This window comes from Sander lucioperca, chromosome 8 (assembly GCF_008315115.2).
Source record: "Sander lucioperca isolate FBNREF2018 chromosome 8, SLUC_FBN_1.2, whole genome shotgun sequence".
In the NCBI taxonomy this organism is placed as follows: domain Eukaryota; kingdom Metazoa; phylum Chordata; class Actinopteri; order Perciformes; family Percidae; genus Sander; species Sander lucioperca.
In genome coordinates, this window is record NC_050180.1 from 14,656,444 (window position 1) to 14,678,973 (window position 22,530).

At 43.4% G+C, this 22,530-nt stretch overlaps 2 protein-coding genes across 2 annotated transcripts in view; both read left to right on the plus strand.

The window, feature by feature from the left end:
* The first annotated feature begins 890 nt into the window (after nucleotides 1-890).
* Nucleotides 891-13,507, plus strand: dusp19a (dual specificity phosphatase 19a). The gene is made up of 5 exons (XM_031294937.1): nucleotides 891-965; nucleotides 3,164-3,409; nucleotides 5,350-5,396; nucleotides 6,017-6,169; nucleotides 12,843-13,507. The coding sequence occupies exons 2-5, from the start codon at nucleotides 3,187-3,189 to the stop codon at nucleotides 13,047-13,049; spliced, it is 630 nt and encodes a 209-aa protein (XP_031150797.1). The 5' UTR covers nucleotides 891-965; nucleotides 3,164-3,186; the 3' UTR covers nucleotides 13,050-13,507.
* Nucleotides 13,508-14,043: 536 nt separating this feature from the next.
* pde1a (phosphodiesterase 1A, calmodulin-dependent) overlaps nucleotides 14,044-22,530 on the plus strand; it is a 60,437-nt gene continuing 51,950 nt past the window's right edge. Inside the window, exon 1 of the mRNA XM_036004489.1 lies at nucleotides 14,044-14,248. Within this exon, the coding sequence (XP_035860382.1) occupies nucleotides 14,161-14,248 (88 nt within the window). The 5' untranslated portion in view covers nucleotides 14,044-14,160. The remainder of the gene's footprint in view (nucleotides 14,249-22,530) is intronic.

The following is a 22,530-nucleotide window of genomic DNA, read 5'->3' on the forward strand; positions in this document are numbered from 1 at the left end:
ATCTATCTGTCTTTCTACCTGTCTGTCTATCTACCTACCTGTCTGTTTGTCTGTCTATCTATCTATCTATCTACCTGTCTGTCTATCTCTCTACCTGTCTGTCTATCTATCTATCTATCTATCTATCTATCTATCTATCTATCTATCTATCTATCTATCTATCTATCTGTCTGTCTGTCTGTCTGTCTGTCTGTCTGTCTGTCTGTCTGTCTTGGTTGGTTTTGATAAGTGCAACACATATACATATACCATATTACAAATGGATAAATAGGTTTGTAAAATGAATGCTGTTTTATCAGCTTCAGTTTTTAGTCAGGTCTTTTAGCAGCTCATTAAAGCAGGGATGGGGCTCCCTCTTGTGGACTACACACCAACCAACATCCTCCACAGATATGCCGTTCATATTTTAACTCTTTCTAGCCTGATGTTATTATTATTTTCTAATGTCATCATGTTAAAAATAGGTTTCATGTATTCTTTATAGGTTGGTTTGCCGGGTTTTTGAGCTATTCTTTCTCTCAAAATGAGATCAGAGAAACTGACAACAGAACATGTGGTGTGGTATATTTTTCATATAAATATGAAATACATTTTTAATTGAATTGACTTTGGTGTCAGACAGACAGACTCACAGAGAGACAGACAGACAGACAGACAGCAAGGTTCATGTTACACAGCAGCAGTTCAGTCTCACCTCCAGCAGAGTTGGTCCAGTTCTCAGTTTGACTCAGTTGGGGCAGACGGGACTACAGATAGTTAGACTGGATTAGTTCCGGACCTGGTCTAAGGTGGACCAGGTTTAGTCGGACCCGTCTGGACCCGATTAGACGTCTCACTGAACCAAAGTGTTTATCTCTGGAACAGACTGATGATGATGAGGGAAGAAGAGTGTTTTTAACTACTATCAGCTGAACCAGAGCCATTCTGAACCGAGCCGGACCAACGCTGAACATCTGAAGAAACAGGTTTTTATCCCATACAGAATTTTACACATATAGTATATACTTTATGTCTTCATGTAGAGACTTTAGGTGTGGGAATCAGCAGAGGCTCCACCATACGATAGGCTACTATTTGCGATATTCTGCGTTATATTGCAAGTTATTACCTTTTCCAACTTTAAATTATGTCCCCAAAGGAAAACTTTGTCAACATGTACAAAGATAAATATCTTTGTTCATCTCACTTCAATTTTATTACCAAAATGCTAAAGTGATGACGTGCAAAATATCACGATACTATGCCGTATGGAATCCCCTCGAGTAAAGTACAAGTACCTCAACGTTTGTACTTAAATACAGTACTGGAGTAAATGTAGTTAGTTACATTCGAGCACTGATAGACATTAGGGTGGACAAAATAAATGCTAACATGCTGATGTTTGAAACTCAATATGCATTTTTCTTTTTAGATTGATCCTTTCCATAATGTTGTCAGACACTTACAATATTAATCTGAGTCTGTCAGTGGCAAAATGACCACTTTTGTGAAGGTAAATACAAGCTGGACAATTGTCCTATTAACTTACATTGTAGCTTGTTTTGCCGCTGCCGACTGCAGTGATCTCTCTTAATACTGGACCAATGTCAAAGATTGTTGTTCCCATCAGTCACTTAGACACAAAGACACAGGAAAATAGGTTGAAAAAAACAGTAGTTACCCTTTAAGTTTAGAAAAAAAGGTTGTGGTTTGGATTTAAAACACTCCCGAGGAACAAACATGGATTTCCTGGATGAAAGTATTTAGTTTTCGCACTTTGTCTAAGTGGTGTTGCCATAGCTAGCTGTCAAATATGGCGTCCGTTCTGCACATGCATGACTCACATCTTGTAGGGACTCACGTCGTGTAGGGGACTCACATTGTGTAGAGGATTCTCATCGTGTAGGGACTTGCATCGTGTCTTTACAAGGACATCTCATCGCCATAGACCTATATAAAATGGACCACCAGATCCCGTTGCTCTGGACGGAGACCAGTGAAGGATATTAGAAGCACTTTTCCGGTGATGGCTGAGCGTTACTGAGCAGCCTCCAAATGAGAGAGACGACGTAGATGTGACGTGAGCAACCTGTCTGAAAGTTGGAAGTCTTCTGGTAGCTGTGCCAAGAGAAATCTCAATCATTCCCAATCTAGCAGAGACGGAGAGCGTAGGTATATGTAAGGAGATAACATAGACACAGGCTAATTATTGATCACTAAAATGATAGTTAACATTAGTAATTAAACTTCAACAGCTAATGGAAGTCCAAACTGCCTGAGAGCTTCTCCTGTACTATACAGTAATTCCTCTACTATGAGACAGTAAGTCTCGTGGTTATGACCCAATCGTTAGCCTATTTTTATAAAAACGTCTGCTACGGAGCCATAACGTGAGGTACAAGGTAATGGAGCCTTTTATACATTGTCGTGTTTCTTTAGAAATAAACAATGGACAAATAGTCTTTAAACTCTTCAGATGTAAAGTTATTCGCTAGCAAAGTGACGCCAAAATGAATGGCAGTCAATGGGATGCTAACGGGAGGTGATGGCTTGGTAGCATCAAAATGGCGCCATAGGAGCCACGCGTTCCGAGGAGAGGCTTACCCCCTTGCTCATTGCCCGCCATGTTCCTAAATAATTAGACATCTTCCTGATTTACCCCATTCGCTTCTTCTACTGTGATCGATGTCCATAAGTGTTGCATTACCGCCATCTGCTGGATGATCCCCTTATTCTGGCATTGCCATGGCACGTATGAAACGGCGCAAGACGGAAATGTTCCTGAATGTAGCGCGTGCGTGAATAGTGAAAATCACTAGCGGTGCACTTAAGTTACGAGAACTATGTGTGAAAGAGGCTTAACGTATGTATTCACTGTTAGAAATGTTGGTAGAAATACGGGCTAATATACTGTGTTATACTGTTGTGTATACTGTGATTTTTCACTGGTGTTTTTCCGTATTTACATTTTTGGATTAACAGAAATGTTTGTTAAAGGCACAGAGGATATACTGTAAATCTACCGAATTTTCCGTTTTTTATGGATTAACAGAAATGTCCATCAACTTAACGGAAACGGTACTGGTAGTTTTCTGCCAGGACATTATCTGTTTTTCTACGGATTGTTTTCTTACAGTGTATCTAAACTAAATATCGTCCAACTACTGGTTCATTCATCTTTCAGGTTCACTCCAGTCCGGTGCAGTCATGCAGTCCCTGACTGCAGAGATCCAGAGTTTCTCTCGGACGCGGCTGAGGAAGCAGTGCACCCGCGTGACGTCACTGAGCGGCCGACGCATCATCGAGACCTGGAAGGGTTCTACGATCACTGTGGTGGAAGACCCCGTCACCCCGGAGAAGATCCTGGGATACGTCCCCGACACTTCCTGGGACCTGCAGGTCGGCATCGTCAAGCCCTACCTGCTGCTGGGTAAGTGAACGCCCCACGTAATGACTCAGGCTACGTTTACATTGCTACGTTTTGGTTTAAAAACCTCGTATTCACACTGCTCTGGCATTTCAGAGCCCCTAAACCGGAGACGTTCGTTTTGTCGGCTAAACTTAACGGGAGCGTGTCTATGTTCCCCGGGTCCTATGTTCCCCTCTTTGTATGAGACTGGGGAACATAGGACCCTTTTTCAAAAAAGGGTCCTATGTTCCCCGGTCTGTTACTTTTTCCACCATTACTGCCAAATTCCATGGCAAATAGGCCTATGTAGGCCTACGGGCTGTCCTAACCCTAACCCGGGGAACATAGGGATGACCCCAACTTAACTGCCACAGCCGCTGAAAGGGCCGACTGCTCGCAGTGCTCTGTAATCGGCTCCCAGTCACCGTTTGTCTGTTAAATTAAACTGTCCAAACCGCTAAACTTAACTGTCATGTGGCCGACCGTCACGTGGGCGGTTGCTTAAATTCGTAAGATATCATACAAACTAGTGTGCGTAAGTTTTCGTATATCATCAAACGAACCCTTTGAACAAGCGGGGCGTTGAGTCGCCCGCTCCTCATTTGCATAAAGTTGAATCCATCCAACTTTATGCAAATGAGGAGCGGCCGGCTCGGCTCGCCGCCTCTCAAAAGTTGACGAAAATCTTTTAAACTGACCTTTGTCGATCTAAAATGACAGATTCAGCAACTGCACGGCCTATTTCTCTCTTAAAATGTTTTCAGAAACAAGCTTTGGTGAACTATTTTCTAGAGGTGCAACGATGAATCGATTAGTTGTCAACTATTAAATTAATCGCCAACTATTTTGATAATCGATTAATCGTTTGAGTCATTTTTTTATTAAAAAAAATAAGATTTCTCTGATGCCAGCTTGTTAAATGTGAATATCTTCTAGTTTCTTCTCTCCTCTGAGACAGTAAACTGAATATCTTTGAGTTTTGGACAAAACAAGACATTTGAGGACGTCATCTTAGGCTTTTTGGGAAACTCTGATCCACATTTTTCACCATGTTTTGACATTTTTATAAATCAAACAACTAATCGATTAATCGAGAAAATAATCGACAGATTAATCGACTATGAAAATAGCCTTTAGCCTTACTATTTTCGTTTAAATACGAGATTGTATTGTGAACGAGCCGCCATCATGGTCTGTTTTGAAATCCGTGAGCAGTCAGTCCCACGTGGTGTGTTCGTCCAATCAGCTGCAGCCATCACGCTTGTAGGAGGGCGGAGACTGGTGGCGAGCCCACTAGCATGCAGTGCTGGGAAGCGGGCCGATCCCATCCATGAAAACAATGCCTATATGGACACGATCCTTGAGACTAAGCTACTAACGTTACCATGGCAACTACCTGTAACAGTCGGAGTATACATGCTGCCTCCTGTTAATGCCCAGTATACGAGAATGTTGGTGAGATCTTTTGGTTTGGGCGTGTTAGTTTAAACGGAGATTAGTTCTTCTACTGGAGGTAAAAACACTTGTGTTCACGGAGATTGCTTTTGGCTCAAAACTCTTCTTAAAAACCAAAACGTAGCTATGTAAATGTAGCCTTAAGGATGAATAAACACAGTAAACCATAACCCCAAATCCTGTGACAACCAACAGAAATGGACTTCCAAAAAAGTCCACTTTCAGTCATGTTTGATTCAATTTGAGTGGAAAAAACTGGTTTTGTATGAAACGTTGGATGGGGGAAATATTTTGATCAAGACCTGTAAACTTTCTGGAAGTCACGTTTAGCTGCCCCAGCTCAGAGCAGAGGGTAAGATGAGCCCAGGCGTGGGGGAGGACGGGCGGGGGTGCTGACCCATCAGGGCTCACAGGTGGAACATAAATGACCCTGTGACCCTGGACAGCCAACTAACTGTGTGTGTGTGTGTGTGTGTGTGTGTGTGTGTGTGTGTGTGTGTGTGTAGGTTCTCAAGATGCTGCACATGACTTTGGCACTCTGAAAAAACACAAGGTGAGATTCTTTTCCTTCTGAAACGACGTGTAACGTTTAGACAGCCAATCACAAACATTAGATCTTGGTAGAAGCGTGCTGCGTTATTTACACCTCCCAATAATCCATTTTGGGCTTTTCCTGATTTAAAATTAAAAAAAATTTTGGGCTATTTTCTTGACGTTTTTGTCTCTTTTTTTTGAGTTTTTTTTTTTTTTTCTACAATTTTTTTCCAATGTTTTTGTCGCTTTTCTCAATAAATGTCTTGGGACCTCCCTAAATAGTTGAAGATCTCAACCCCCCCCCCCCCCAGTGTTGAACCCAAAGTTACGCCCTCGACTGACGCTGATGAGATTTACTCCTTTAGGTATTGCAATTGGGTAAGTAAAGACGAGGCATTTTTCGATACTCGATACTTTTGATGCAATTCGGTCAGTGCCTAAAAAGTATTGAATCCGGTACCCAGCCCTACTTATCGCATATTCCCTTCACATCGTGCAGCCCGAATGCAGACGTCTCAGACATGATGTGGCGATGTCAAAAAGCAAACAAAGGAAGTGAAAATGTGATTGTATGGCCGTACCTCACCTTTCACTGCTGGGTTAATCGAGATAAAGTCTGCTCCTCTTCCTCCTCCTCAGGTGTCTCACATCCTGAACGTGGCCTTCGGGGTGGAGAACGCGTTCCCCGACCTGTTCATCTATAAGACCGTCAGTATCCTGGATCATCCCGACGCTGACGTGCTGCTTCACATCCAGGACTGCTGTGACTTCATCCAGCAGGCTCGCAGTGAGGTAACTCACACATCACTCTCTTTACTACTGATCATAAATACCGAAAGTCCTTTTTATTTATCCAGGTAAGCCGATTGAGAACAACTTCTCATTTGCAACGACGCCCTGATCACATTCACACAGTTCCACATTCGTACCTGGAAGCTGCCCAGTACAACCACAGTCTGATCTGCTGGCCACTGAGCAGCTCCACTGCAGCGGTTGGGGTTAAGGGCCTTGCTCAAGGGCACCTCAGTGGTGGTAATGAGGGAGGGACACTTTCCCCACCCAGATTTTATCCTGCCGGTCTGGGGATTAAATCGGCAACCTCCCGATGATTTCTAGCTCTGAGTTTGTACTTGTTGTGAAGGGACAAAGCGATGTACTTCCGTTTATCCAGACTTACTCTTCAAAACTTCCTGTCTGCAAACACAGCAAGCGATGTCTCACTCTGCAGAAAAATCTCTAACCCTGTCTCCGTTTCTCAATATATTCCCATCTCTTCGCTGATCAGTCACACCTTTCACTTCACCGTGGACCATCACTATTTACAGACCCATTTTCAAAAGTTTCTATATCAGAAATTTGTTAGTTTTTTTTCAACGAAATTGTCAAAAAAGTAACGTGGATGGTTCCCTACAACGCTCTTCACAAGTAAAATGAATGATCAGTTCACTACTTTGATTGAATTTGGGTATTTTATTGAATTTTACAGCATTTGAAAAAAAAAAAAATCAAAATAGAATGTTGAAAAAAAAGTCACAAAAATGTCAGAAAAATTCAACAAAAGCACGGAAAAAAACATCGGGAAAAAGTGACAAAAACGTCGGGAACAGTGACGACCAAAATGTTGAAAAAAAAAAAGTTTTAATTTTAAATTTTGATCCAGAAAAACTAAAAAACTGATCCCGCAAGGGGAAATTACATTTTTGGCAGAAAAAAGAAAATTCTCTGCGCTTCTGCAAACCACAACAATCCGGTGCCACCAGGGCAGGACAGGTCAATATAAAGAGAAAATTATTAAAATATTAAATAAGGTGCATAACAGTGACTAACGTTTCGATGTAGGTTACATCTTCAACAGAGTCCTTCTACATTTTTGCGACTCTGAAAAAAACTTGCTAACACGTATAAGAAGACATTTTTATAGAAACTGGAAGGTAAAAAGGGAGGTGAGAGGTGAAACCGAAGGGACCGAATCAAGTCCAACAACAGGAAACAACCCATTCATAAAGCCAAAGGATTATGGGAAGGAGACGGATGTAAGAGGCTTAAAATGAGGGTTGACACGTGAAACATTTCTCTCCTCTCTCCTGTTGTTGAATAATAGATGTTTAGTTTTGTTCATGTTTTATTAAAGCGCACACAGATCAGATCTCAGTGTCATACAAGCTTTTAGCGGCGAGGCCTGTGGCTCAACTTAACATGACACCACACACACACACACACACACACACACACACACACGCGCACACACTCATGCACGCACGCACACACAGACACACACAGACACACACACACACACACACACACATACACACACACATACACATACACACACACACACACACACACTCATGCACACACAGACACACACACACACACACACACATACACACACACACACGCACGCACGCACGCACGCACACGCACGCACACACAGACACACACACAGACACACACATGCACACACACACGCACACACACATGCACACACACATGCACACACACACGCGCACACACACATACACACACACAGACACGCACACACACATGCACACACAGACGCACGCACACACACACACACACACACACACACACACACACACACACACACACACACACACACAGACATAAACACACAAACGCAAACACACACACACACACACACAGACATAAACACACAAACGCAAACACACACACACACACACACACACACACACACACACACAAACACACACACAGAGTCACAAACACACACACACACACACCGACGCAGCGAGTCATTAGGCAGTCATTAGGGGTGTATGATTACTGTGTGTGTGTGTGTGTGTGTGTGTGTGTGTGTGTGTGTGTGTGTGTGTGTGTGTGTGTGTGTTCATTATGATAGGTTTCTGTGTGTGGATGTGGTAACTCCAGCCCTGATAATCAAACTGATACTTTTACTTTGAAATGCAGGGTCAGATTACCCAGCAGGCCATCTGGCATCTCACATATTGGAGCTGTCATGACAACGACAGCATCGTGACTGCAGTGGTCGACACGCTACATGTGTTTTTGGGGCTTTTGTACGACAGTTTGCAGCACTAGGACACAACTTACAGCTCAGGTTTTTGCGAGAAAAGGGCCTGAAATTTTACTTGAATATTCAATCAATTCTGAGCTTTTTATTTTTAATTTTTTCCAACATTCGTTTTTGGGCATTTTAGGCCTTTATTTAAAGGACCGCTGAATACATGAAAGGGGAGAGAGAGAGGGGGTAATGACATGCAGCAAAGGGCCGCAGGTTGGAGTCGAACCCGCGGCCGCTGCGTATATGGGCACCTTCTACCAGGTGAGCTACCCAGGTGCCCAAATTCTGAGCTTTTTTACTAAAGGTTTTGAGTCATGCCTTGCTCACATTTGTGGGTATTTTTCTGAAGTTTGGGGTTCTTTGAAGCCAAAAACTTTGGACTTTGGAAGTTCAGGAAAAGGTGCACCACCAAAGTATTTTTTGGCTACTATACCCGAATATTCAAGTTGAATTTTACACTGCATTTTTCTGTTCTGTACTGGGATTTTTGGGCCAGATCCTAACCAATCTGTACCTGTTTGTACTCACATTTTCAACTTTCTATCCATTTCTATCCACGTTGTGTTTTGGTCCTAATTTTTGAGTTATTTAAATCCAGATTTTAACACAATATTCTGGTCTGGTTTCAGCTGAATGTTCAGGTTTGTACACACATTCTCATCAAAATTCACAGGTTTGGGTCAGTTTTTTTTTTTTTTTTTTTTTGTTTCCCTAAAGAAATAAAACAAACTTAGCCCAACTTGAATCTGGGAACAGTCTTGTCTCTGAGACATTTTGAGTAAAGCTCTTGTTTTTTTTTGGGGTAGAAACCAGTTTGGTTCTGGCTGCAGTGAGCGTCACGCTCGGCCTGATAACTGGGACACACACAGCTGTGGTGTAAAGCTTCCATGAGAAGGGAAAGAGCGGCTGTAATGGAGACGCTAATGGGCCACGAACAAAACCAGTCATCTATTAACTAAAGAGCACATTAGTGACGGAGCGCGCTATGGTGTTGAGCTGCAGCTCGCCCAGCTCTCTGTCGGTCTGTAGAGCCATCTAGTGTTCAGGGAGCGCCACTGCTGCTCAGCGTCATGTTTCCTCTCACTGCTCCAGTCCCGTGGTGGAAGAAGTATACTCAACAGCGTGGTTGCGGAAGACAAGACATCCCAGTGATTTTCTCCATAAGGATTTAGATTATCAGCCATGATGTCTAAACCAGGGGTATCCGACTTAAACTGCAAGAGGTCCAGTAAGTCAACCCTCCACCCCCGCAGAGGTCCGAAGAGTTCGATACCAACAAATATATACTATATACTAATAATACTAATTATACAACTAAAGGAATCAGTTTAGTCAACATTTTTTAACTCAAAGGGCCCTATTTTAATGATCCAAGCACACAGCGTGAAGCGTCTGGCGCAGGTGCGTTTAGGGTGTGTCCAAATCCACTTTTGCTAGTTTGACAGCGGAAAAAAAGGTCCGTGCGCCGGGCGCATGGTTCAAAAGGGTTGTACTTGATTAATCAGAGGTGTGTTTTGGGCGTCACATGCAATAAACCAATCAGAGTGTCCTCCCATTCCCTTAAAAAGCCAGGCGTGTTTGGACCTTGGAGCATTGCTATTATGATGGAGGATTTACACCGTAATATTTTTATTTGTAATCTTCTGCATGTGTGTGTGCTGCTGTGCGTCCCTGTGTGTGTAACAAGCATAGTGTGCACACACTGTGCACGAGCCTAGGAGCATTTTACTAATTTGCTATTAAAATAACAATGAAATGCTGCGTTATCGACTTTAGACCAGGTTTTTGTTGGTCAATGGCGCGATCACTTCCCGCTGCCTCAAGATAGCAATACGCCCAGAATGCACCTGAACACACCTCCCTGTAAGACCAGCACAGATGGGCGCAGGTGCATTTGCTGTTTAAACAGCGTGGGCGCTGGACGGTCTTAAAATAGCAGAGACACTTGCGTTGGGCTTTGCTCCGCCGTGCAAAATAGGGCCCAAAGAGGCAAAAATACACAGCCTGTTATGAACAAACATATGATGAAATAAAAAGTGCCATATATCCATCAGACCTAAATTTCCTTTCCTTTCAGTCCATAAAAATAAAACCTCTTTTACATTACATGTCATTTAGCTGATGCTTTTATCCAAAACGACTTACAATGGCTATATACCGTATGTCAGAAGTCACCCGCCTCTGGAGCAACTAGGGGTTAAATGTCTTGCTCAGGGACACATTGGTTGATGTATCACAGTGGGATTCGAACCCAGGTCTCCCACACCAAAGGCATGTGTCATATCCACTGGGTCTAACGTTAGCGGTCCGCTGACCCACTGCCGCTGACCCACTGCCGCTGACCCACTGCCGCTGGGACTAACTTAGCGGTCTGCTGACCCACTGCTGCTGGCTCTAACTTAGCGGTCTGCTGACCCACTGCTGCTGGCTCTAACTTAGCGGTCTGCTGACCCGCTGCCGCTGGGTCTAACGTTAGCGGTCCGCTGACCCACTGCCGCTGGGACTAACTTAGCGGTCTGCTGACCCGCTGCCGCTGGGTCTAACGTTAGCGGTCCGCTGACCCACTGCCGCTGGGACTAACTTAGCGGTCTGCTGACCCACTGCTGCTGGCTCTAACTTAGCGGTCTGCTGACCCGCTGCCGCTGGGTCTAACGTTAGCGGTCCGCTGACCCACTGCCGCTGACCCACTGCCGCTGGGACTAACGTTAGCGGTCTGCTGACCCACTGCCGCTGACCCACTGCCGCTGGGACTAACGTTAGCGGTCTGCTGACCCACTGCCGCTGGCTCTAACGTTAGTGGTCCGCTGACCCACTGCTGCTCGATCTAACTGTTCCTCTTCACTCCCTGCAACTCTGAGAACATCTCCCGAGCGTCAGCAGTTCTCCTCCCAGCGATGCAGACGCATGTTGTCACTATGACAACTAACAACAATTGCCATTTTGTTGTCTACCAATCAAATGACCACGGGGCCTTTCTATCCATTTTATTTCTATCATTCAGATCCTTTACCAATGTTTTCCCGCCATTATAAGGTTTAGGTGCAGCACCTAAGCTGAATGAATGAAATTAAGGGTGTTTTCACACATGAAAGTCCGAACCAAGGTCCGGACCATGGTTCATGTTTTTGTTCCATTGTATACATTTGATCCGGTAAGTTTTGGTTTCACACTGCAGTTATGCAAGCGCACTAAAGATCTAAACGTGACAAAACTACGTCCTGCCGTCATCACATACGTGAGCTGCGTCTCCAGATACTTATAATTGATTGGTTTGTAGACAGGCTTCCCCGTCCTCTCGTATCTTCTCTCTGTGTCGGAGTTTTTTCAGCTGACTGCTGCTCTCTCCTACTGACTGCTGCTCTCTCCTACTGACTGCTGCTCTCTCCTACTGACTGCTGCTCTCTCCTACTGACTGCTGCTCTCCCCTACTGACTGCTGCTCTCCCCTACTGACTGCTGCTCTCTCCTACTGACTGCTGCTCTCTCCTACTGACTGCTGCTCTCCCCTACTGACTGCTGCTCTCCCCTACTGACTGCTGCTCTCTCCTACTGACTGCTGCTCTCCCCTACTGACTGCTGCTCTCCTACTGACTGCTGCTCTCCCCTACTGACTGCTGCTCTCCCCTACTGACTGCTGCTCTCCCCTACTGACTGCTGCTCTCTCCTACTGACTGCTGCTCTCCCCTACTGACTGCTGCTCTCCCCTACTGACTGCTGCTCTCCCCTACTGACTGCTGCTCTCCCCTACTGCCGCAGCTCTTTTTGTTTTGTTGTGATGTTGAGAAGCGAGACACGGGAATTTTCTTTCAGGATCATTTATTCAGAGACAAACGGAAACCTACACTGTACATTTACTACCACTTAACAAATAAACTGCTGATGTATTCTCAGCTCTCATGTAGCCTACACACTAAGCACCGAGCTATTCCTTAATGGAGCTATTCCCCGGTCTTGTAACACAAGGAGAATCTGCCAGAGCTTCTTATATTTGGCCCGAAAGTCCGAACCATCCAAAAAATGCTTTCACACTATAAACGAACCGGACCATGGTTCAGTTTGGTCCGGACCGAGACCACCTCTTTTTATCGGACCAAAATTTGGTCTTTTGATCCGGAACGTGGTCCGGGGGAGGTTTCACACCTCTAATTTTGGTTCGGATCAAACAAAAAAGTCCGAAAGTCCGGACCAAATGAGGTATGTGTGAAAACGCCCTAAAAGACTTTTCTCAGATCTAATGACTGTAGTTGGACTTCTTTAGCTTTAAGTTTTGTCCCAAGTTTTTCTTTGGAGGATAGCGATTGAGACCATAAAACATCTGTGTTTCCCATTTTTCTGCCCCCACGTGGCTGAAATCAACTGATCGATCCATTAATATCAACGTTTGCTTCTGTGTCTCCTCCAGAAAGGCGTGGTGTTGGTCCACTGTAACGCCGGCGTGTCCCGGGCACCAGCCGTGGTCATTGGCTACCTGATGTCATGCGAAGGGCAGACGTTCGACGCCGCCCTCTCATTGGTCAAATCAGCTCGGGGCGCCTCGTCCCCCAACCCCGGCTTCCTGGAACAACTGCGTAGCTACAAAACGCCGACGATCAACGGATCCAAACACTGAGGCAGCAACAGAAATGCTCGAGGCGGTCAGACAGTTTAAGAACCAAAAAAAGTTTGATTTTATTCAGAAATGTCATTTCAGGTCATTCCAAGAACTGAAATAAGTCATATTTAGGATTTTTACAGATCTTCTTTTTTTCCAGCTCTTGTTAAATGGTCCAGAATAATCAGACCAGATGATTCAACAGGTTGATATAAAATACTGCACACCACTTAAACCCTTTAAAATAGTTTTAGTTTTGAGACAAAAAGACATTATTTTCTTGCTTGCGTGTTATGTCTTCTTCGTGTTTTGGTGCTGTCGTTCTTTGAGTCATCTCTGTGTTTTGTTAAATTAGATTTAGTCTCTATGGGGGGGGAACCCATTCCCTCACTGTTTCGGAGCGGTGGGCAGCCACGAACTCCAGAATGTTTGATTTCTAAACATAAAAAAATGAATAAAAACTTCAGAAGCAGAAATGTTTGCAGCTCACTGTTATTACTCTGAGTATGAAACCATGTTGAAAAGATACGGCTTGTTAACTATCTATATATTTAAGAGCGTCAATAAATCCCATTGAAAGACCAAAGCCAAAAAAACTGTCAATCCAACGTCTGGTATTGAAAACGTATTAATACGCTGCTGAACATATTCCCAACAAATGCACCGTTTCCTCCTGTTTGAGTCTAAAAACTGAGCCTTAAAACAAAAAGCAACAACACCTATTTGTGAGTCATTATTTAAAGATGTACATCTGAAGTAGGGAACCAAAGGGCTTGAGCTATAGAGAGTCACAAAGGGGGGGTAGGTGTGGGATGTTGCCTTTGTTTTTCCAGATTAGAGCAATAGCCCCTCCATATGTCTGTGCACGTCCCTGACCTACACCCTTGCGCACACACACACACACACACACACACACACACACACACACACACACACACTGACCCTTCAGCTTAAAAGGGCAAGAGACCTCTGAACACTCGTGAGTCTGCCGAGAGAGACAGCAGCACTCCGAGAGACGGAGCTGCGCGGAGCAGCATGTGGACGGACGCAGGAGGGAGATGTCTCTCCGACGTGTGAAAACCCCACGAAGACACAGAGCGTCCTTCTCCTCCTCTGGCTCCTGCTGACGATGGGCTCCTCCTGCTCCGCTCTGGACAGGAAGATCGTGGCAGTAACGGTGGCGCCCCGTGAGGAGTCTCCGGTTCAGACAGTGACAGGTCAGATCTCAGTTCTCTTAAGTTCTCTCTCAATTATAACAGCTTACTGGTCTTTTAAAAAATGTCCTTCATGCTCCTTATCATTCTAATAGTTTGTGCATTTATCCATGGGATAGTTTTGACATCGTGAGCAGTGTGTATACTGTGCTTAAAAAAAGAAAATAAACATGAAGAATCTCAAAAAACTTGCTGGTAAAATAAAAAAGGTAAAATAAAGTGAAATGGGTCAAAGTTCAGACACTTGCCAGTATGAATGGTCAGCCGTTGTCTGAGTCAAGTTTCTAATTAGTAGTAAAGTACCTTTTTTGGTTGTGTAACCTGTGCATGAATGGAAATATAAAATAAAATGATTGAAAAATGAAAGGAAGTAAGAAAAAAAAGACTAAGAAAAAGACGTTTTACAAATGACTAATTTGATTCATTTTAGGGGACTTTTTTTCTGCAGGACTTTGTTTCCTATTTTTCAATAAAGAATGTAATTTTAAGATCATTTTTTACTAGTTACTTGAACTTTTTTTGTGGAATAAACACGTGAGACACTTTTTAATGCAGATACATTTTTATTTTCCTGAAACATGTCTGGAGGGGAGCTTTGCGACATAGTTAATTAAACTAAAATGAATAAAAAATAGTGCGTGTTTTATAGCTTCTGTCAGACGAACGTCTAAAAATAAATCTCTCAGCTCTGCGCGTGTTGTTCTACTTGTTGCCTCGAAAGCCTTTTGACAAACAAAGGCCTGAATATATTACTGAAATACACACACTCACACACACACTCCAGCCGCTCACGTGGACTTTAATTGTCTCTCCAGTGTTGCTGCTGATGATGAAGAACCAATTAACAGTCAATTAGCCAGCTGACCAATCACACAGTCCGCTGTTGCCATGAGGGGTCGTTTACAACCGTAAGAGCTGCTCTGTTGGACAACCGGGACACACACACACACACACACACACACACACACACACACACACACACACACACACACACACACACATGCATGCACACACGCATAAAGACACATACAAATACACACCCACTGACTGTTACGCACACACGCATGCACACACACACACACACACACACACACACCCACGGACTGTAACACACACGTACACACACAGACACACATACAAATATACACCCACGGACTGTTACACACACACACACATGCACACACACGTGCACGCATGCACACACGCACACCCCCCCATGGACTAACACACAAACGCACACCCACGGACTGTAACACACACACACACACACACACTTGGACTGTTACACACACACACACACGCACACACTTGGACTGTTACACACACACACACACACACACACACACACATGCACACTACCCCCCTCCCCACAGATTGTAACACACACACACACACACACACACACACACAGTAAAATACACAAACACACATTAACTCAACTTTATTTTTATAGCACCTTTCATGCAGGCATGCAGCCCAAAGTGCTTCACAGAACAATATAAAAACACACACACACACACACACACACACACACACACACACACACACAACGAAGATGATTAATACCTCTGATACACCCACCAAACGAGAGAAAATCTCAACTCTCATTGCACATCGTTCTGAGGAAACATGTCGTTCAACCTGGAAACCGTAGCAAAACTGTGTGTGTCTGCACACCGTTTTGAAATTGAACATGCCAGTGATGTGTAGACTATCCTTAGGTCTGCCAATGCAAGACTAGATAAACCCATAGGCCCACCCTATCTGAGGGTTGTCCCCCCCCCCCCTAAAAATATCATTAAAACCACGCTGTGTATTGTAAGTAATATATACTTCAAATGATTGCGTAAGTAGTAAAACAATACAAACGCAAACGGGGCAAAACATGCGTTTTAGAAGTTTAGAAACATTTTGGAACCCCCTTCCCTTGCCTTACAGTGGTTTGGTCCACTGCTTGATTTTCTCCCTCTACGTTAACGTACACAGGTGGGACCAAGGGGGTAAGCTTCTCCTCACAACGCGTACCTCCTATGGTGCCATTTTGATGCTAACAAGCACTCACCCCCCGTTAGCATCCCATTGACTGCCATTCATTTTGACGTCACTTTGACAGCGAATAACTTTACATCTGAAGAGTTTAAAGACTCTATTTGTCTGTTGTTTATTTCTAAAGAAACACGACAATGTATAAAAGGCTCCATTACCTTGTACCTCACGTTATGGCTCCGTAGCAGACGTTTTTATAAAAATAGGCTAACGATTGGGTCATAACCACGAGACTTACTGTCTCATAGTAGAGGAATTACCGTATAGTACAGGAGAAGCTCTCAGGCAGTTTGGACTTCCATTAGCTGTTTAAGTTGAATTACTAATGTTAACTATCATTTTAGTGATCAGTAATTAGCCTGTGTCTATGTTATCTCCTTACATATACCTACGCTCTCCGTCTCTGCTAGATTGGGAATGATTGAGATTTCTCTTGGCACAGCTACCAGAAGACTTCCAACTTTCAGACAGGTTGCTCACGTCACATCTACGTCTTCAAGCTCAGTTGGAGGCTGCTCAGTAACGCTCAGCCATCACCGGAAAAGTGCTTCTAATATCCTTCACTGGTCTTCGTCCAGAGACACGGGGTCTGTTGGTCCATTCTATATACAGTCTATGGGTGGGACTCGTGGGAGAGATCAAATTGCGGCAGTAAGTAGGCTGGCAAGGCTGTTTCAGTCACTTTAAACATCGGATGAAGTGATTATTTTCTCTAATACAGATGATATTGAGTCATTACTAAATTAGTCATGACAAAAAAGTATGTAGTTTTCTACGAGTCCGCTATGTTAGCAGTTATAAAGTCACTTAGCTTGTTTGGTAGCTTGATGGATAGTTAATTAGCTAGCTTGCTAATTCCACCCACTGTGCTTTCATGCTACACACTGGTTATAGAAAATGAGCCGAACACACTCATCTGGCGAGTCCACAACTACACATATCCTATACAAGTACAATCTTGTATGTATTATGTGGCATAATACATGGATACATACACGGAATTGGGTTGGATAAACCCAATTCCGACCAGTTCCCGCAAAATGCGGGTAAAAATTGACTTTGGCGGGTAACGCTGCGTCCGTTTAAATCGGCAGGCTGCAGAAAACAAGGCAACAAGTCAGTGTTGCCAGATTGGTCTGTTTTTCTGACGTCCTTTTCTCTGAAGCGTCACGTGAATTCGTCAGCTGTACGGGCTGAGTTCGCAACAGCTTTCAGCTGCACAGCTTCCAGGAAGGCTGCTCTCGTGTTTCCTCGCTCATAGCTCCTCAGAGATCCCTCCTCCATCCTCAGTCTTCCCTCCTCAGGGCAGAGCTTTGAGACAGCCTTCATGAAGGAGGGCCAGAACAATCTCTGGTTCAAGCGAGGAGCGGGGAGATATCAACAGAGATGGTTTAGAACCAAGACGCCCTGACTCAGAGTAGTTTTCTGTCTGTGTGTCCCGTGGGTTTGTCCACTGCCACACCTCTTTAGGAGACTAGCAGCAGGTCCTGAGCGATTCTTTCGCCCCACAGTCACCAAAGTAAATAGTGGACCCATTTTTCACAAGCCACATATCTCCAGGGCCCAGTTTTTCAAAAGTAATCCAGTGGGATTTAGGATCACGGATTAGATCAAATCTTGGAAATGGGTTTTTCAAAAGCAAAAGAGATTTAAATAAAATCAGAGCGTTTGTTTTGTGAATTATTATAAAATAAAGGTTTACTGATGATACAGTTGTGTTCAAAATAATAGCAGTCCAACATCACTAACCTCATAAATCAATTCTTTTAGTAGAAGTTTTCTTTAGTAGAATTTCTACATGGCAAATAATTTACTAGTAAGTGTTGTAGAGTCATAGAAAACCAACAGACCCAACAGTCATGACATGCATGCTGCTCATTCTGTGTAATTTAATCTGTAATTGAAAGGGGCATGTTCAAAATAATAGCAGTGTTGTGTTCAATTAGTGAGGTGATTGATTCTGTGAAGAAACAGGTGTCAGTTATGGCCCATATTTAAGGAAGGAGGGAAGCAAATGCTGTGCATGCTGGTTATAGTGCATTTCACACTGAAATACTCAGCAAAATGGGTCGTTCCAGACATTGCTCTGAGGAACAGTGGACTTTGATTAAAAAGTTGATTGGAGAGGGGAAAACATATAAAGTGCAGAAAATTATAGTCTGCTCAGCCAAAATGATTTCAAATGCCTTGAAATGGCATCCAAAGCCTGAACGACGTGGGAAAAAATGGTCAAATACCATTCGAATGGATCGAAGAATAGCCAAAATGGCAAAGGCTCAACCAATGATCAGAAGACTTAAAGTTACCTGTGAGTACTGTTAGGATCAGAAGAAGGCTATGTGATGCAAAGCTATCAGCTAGAAGGCCCCGCAAAGTCCCATTGCTGAAAAAAAGACATGTACTGAACAGGTTGAAATTTGCCAAAGGACACATTGACTGGCCAAAGGAGAAATGGGGCAACATTCTGTGGACTGATGAGAGCAAAATTGTTCTTTTTGGGTCTAGGGGCCGCAGACAGTTTGTCCAACGACCCCCATGCACTGAATTCAAGCCACAGTACACTGTGAAGACAGTAAAGCATGGTGTTGCAAAAATCATGTTATGGGGATGTTTCTCATACTGTGGTGTTGGGCCTATTTATCACATACCAGGGATCATGGATCAGTTTCAATACATCAAAATACTTGAAGAGGTCATGTTGCCTTATGCTGAAGAGGAAATGCCTTTGAAATGGGTCTTTCAACAAGACAATGACCCAAAACACACCAGTAAGCGAGCAAAGTCTTGGTTCCAGATGAACCAGATTGATGTTATGGAGTGGCCAGCCCAACCCCCAGACCTCAATCCCATAGAAAACTTGTGGGGTGACATCAAAAATGCCGTTTCTGAGGCCAAACCCAGTAATGCAGAGGAATTGTGGAATGTAGTTCAATCGTCCTGGGCTGGAATACCTGTTCACAGGTGCCAGAAGTTGGTCGACTCCATGCAATGCAGTTCTCAGAAATAATGGTTATGCAACTAAATATTAGTGCAGTGATTCAAAGTAAAGCCAACCCATGAGACATTTTTCAGTTTATACAGTAAATGTTTGAGTTTGTAAAGAAAAATGCAAATACTGCTAACAGCCTAATATTCCTTTTTCTTCACTTTCTGTAAAGGTATAACACAAACTTGATCAATGTTGGTCATGTTTTGATTTGGAATTGAATGTGCAGTGTTCCCAATGCAATGATATTATGGAATTAAAAGCTATTCTAAGGATTTTGAGCATTATTCACTTTTTTAAACACTGCTATTATTCTGAACACAACTGTATATACATTTCTTCATATTTGAAGCATATATGAAGCATGTCACATCTAATGAGATATGGACTATTGGATAGTATTGTTTTTGTTTTGCTATTTAACATTATAACAAAATAAGGAATGTAAAATGTTTCTGTTTATTACAGTGTTTTGTTTCTTAAAATTAAAACAAACAATGGCTATTTGTGGCCACCAGTATTTTGCCTACCTGTTGTTCTTTGCTAAGCCAGTAGGCTACACTGTTGGTTCCATGTAAGGCTCTGGTAAACAGGATTTGGTAATCCTCAAATTTGGTATCTGGATCACAGTTAGGGATGCACCGATTGGGAAATTCTGGGCCGATACCGATGTTTAACATAACAACTTGGCCGATGGCCGATGCCGATGTTTTTTCTTTTGAGATTTTTACAGGTAATCGCCGTACACCGCCTCGTGCCTGCTTCTCAAATGTCCAATGAGATTTGTTGTGTTAAATGACTTAATAACAGCCCCCCCTCTTGAAATTTCAATGGAACACGTATTGCAAACTGCAAAACGCTGATCTTTCTCTGAAACTGTAAAATATTGCCACACGACCGCCATCTTCTTTGTTTAATCTAAGTTACTGAGGAGAGTGCGCGGGTGCCCTCTTCCGTCTCGGTCTCTCCCCCCGCCCAAATAAAAAGAGGGAAAAAAAGTTTCTCCTGAGCACAGCGTTCATGACACATATAATCATCGGCGAATGTCATTTTTATTCCCCGATGGCCGATGGCAGTTAACGAGGCAAATATCGCCCGTTACCGATGTTCAGCCGATGCATCGGTGCATCCCTAATCACAGTGATCCAATCCAATGTTCCTTTAAAAAACTGCCATTAAAGTAAGGTGGATCAGGTGATCCTGAAGAGCAAAACATGGGATTTCCAAATCTGCATCAATTTGATCCAGATAAATTTTTTTGAAAAACTGGGCCCAGAACATTCTGACACTAAAATGTCTGAATGACACTAAGATTTTTTTCATAATATGGGCACTTTAAGTTTAGGGAAAAGATTGTGGTTTGCATTAAAACACTCCCAAGGAACCAACACGTGTTTCCTGGGGGGCCCGAAAGAGAAATATATTTCCCTCAGGAGCTGGGAGAGAGAATATCGGTCAGATCATAATGTCAGTTCTGTGTCTGGTTGATGTGTAGTAGTCATTTGATTGCTGACACGTTTGCCAACTTTATAAGAAGATAATATGTTCGGTGTATCTGTGTTTTCCATTGTCTGCCCCTAAGTGGCTGAAATCAATGAATACAGCTTTAATATCAACATTTCTTTCTGTTTCCCTCTCTTCAGAAAGGCGTATAAATAAGAGTACCCAGAAGCAGCTATGGACTTCCTCCCACAAAGCCTTTATATTCTGCGTTTCCTTAATTTTTTTCTCTCTCTGTTTTTTATAATTTCCTCATACAGTACCTGTGTCATACTAACGACCATATACGGACAGGGAGTTATAAAATGCACTAAAACAGAGACGACATATAAATGCTGAAAATGAAATCATCTGCAGTAAAAATAGAAAGGGACATCATTCTAATGTCACATTAAAGTAAAAAGTTGCCAGTTTTCAGACGGTTCCAGTCGCTGCCGCTGTGGATCCTTTTTTAATTTCAGTCTTTTTTCAGCTTTGTCTATTTTTAGCTCTGACGTGTCGTGCAGTTAGCGAGGGTCAGTTTATGGTGGAAAATTCCTCTGAAGAGCAGGTGGAGTATAAACAGAAGGAAGGTCATGGTCTGAGAGAAAAAAATATAAAATCATCCTCAACGCCATCCACTGGAGTGATGTAACTAAGTACATCTACTCAAGTACTGCACCAAGTACAAATTAAAGGTACTTGTACTTTAGTCTTTTCTTTTCCCGTCAATAGGCTTAGAATTACGGTAGGAACCGCTAAAAACACAACAACCTTGCCGTCTACGGCCGCTGAACATGCTACACGTTGTAAACAGCCGTGGCCCGCTTGCCTGGTCCTCCGGTAACGTTAGCAGTTAGCATGGTTAGCATGGCGGCGTTAGCCAGGACCAGTTGGGATCACTTTACTGGCTGTGTCTCAATTGCTCCTTCCTGCTTAGCAAATTCTCCATCATAATAGCAATGCTCCAAGGTCCAAACGCGCCTGGCTTTTAAATTGAATGGGAGATGACCCTCTGATTGGTTTATTGCATATTACGCCCAAAAACACCTATGATTAATGAAGACACTAAGTATAACCATTTTGAACCATGCGTCTGGCGCACGGACCCTTTTTTCAGCCATTAAACTAGCAAAAGTGAATTCGAACACGCCCTAAACGCACCTGCACCAGGCGCTTCAGCCGTGCGCTTAGATCGCTAAAATAGGGCCCCATATGTGTTATTCATGGCTCAATTCCAACGGGATCAAATAACTTCTCTCTCCTCGTTCACGGTCATACATATTTTTTTCCGAAATAAGGTCCCATGGTGGTCCACGGGAAGGGGAGGGACTTCGCCTCTCTATTGTGTGCTCCTTTTCCAACCTGGGGCAGCCCCGACAAAAACGCAACACATTTTTTATTTTACTGAAACGAATGTGAGTTGGACACCCTTCCTCTTGAGTTTAACACTTTATTTATGAATGCATTTAACCCTACAAAAAACTGACTGTGCCGACTGAAATATTAAAAAACAGAGCTGACTAGATCTAAAACATGACTCACACCCAGCTAAGGTTGAAAAACTGTGTGGCTTCCCAGATCCTAATTCCCTTGCCGCGCCCACCTGTGATTCCCTCTTTTTAACCTCTGTGATTGTGATAATTAGCACACATGCACACAGGCGCGCAGGGGATGTAGTGATCAACAACATCCACACACACACACACACACACACACACACACACACACACACACACACACACACACACACACACACACAAGTCTAAATGGC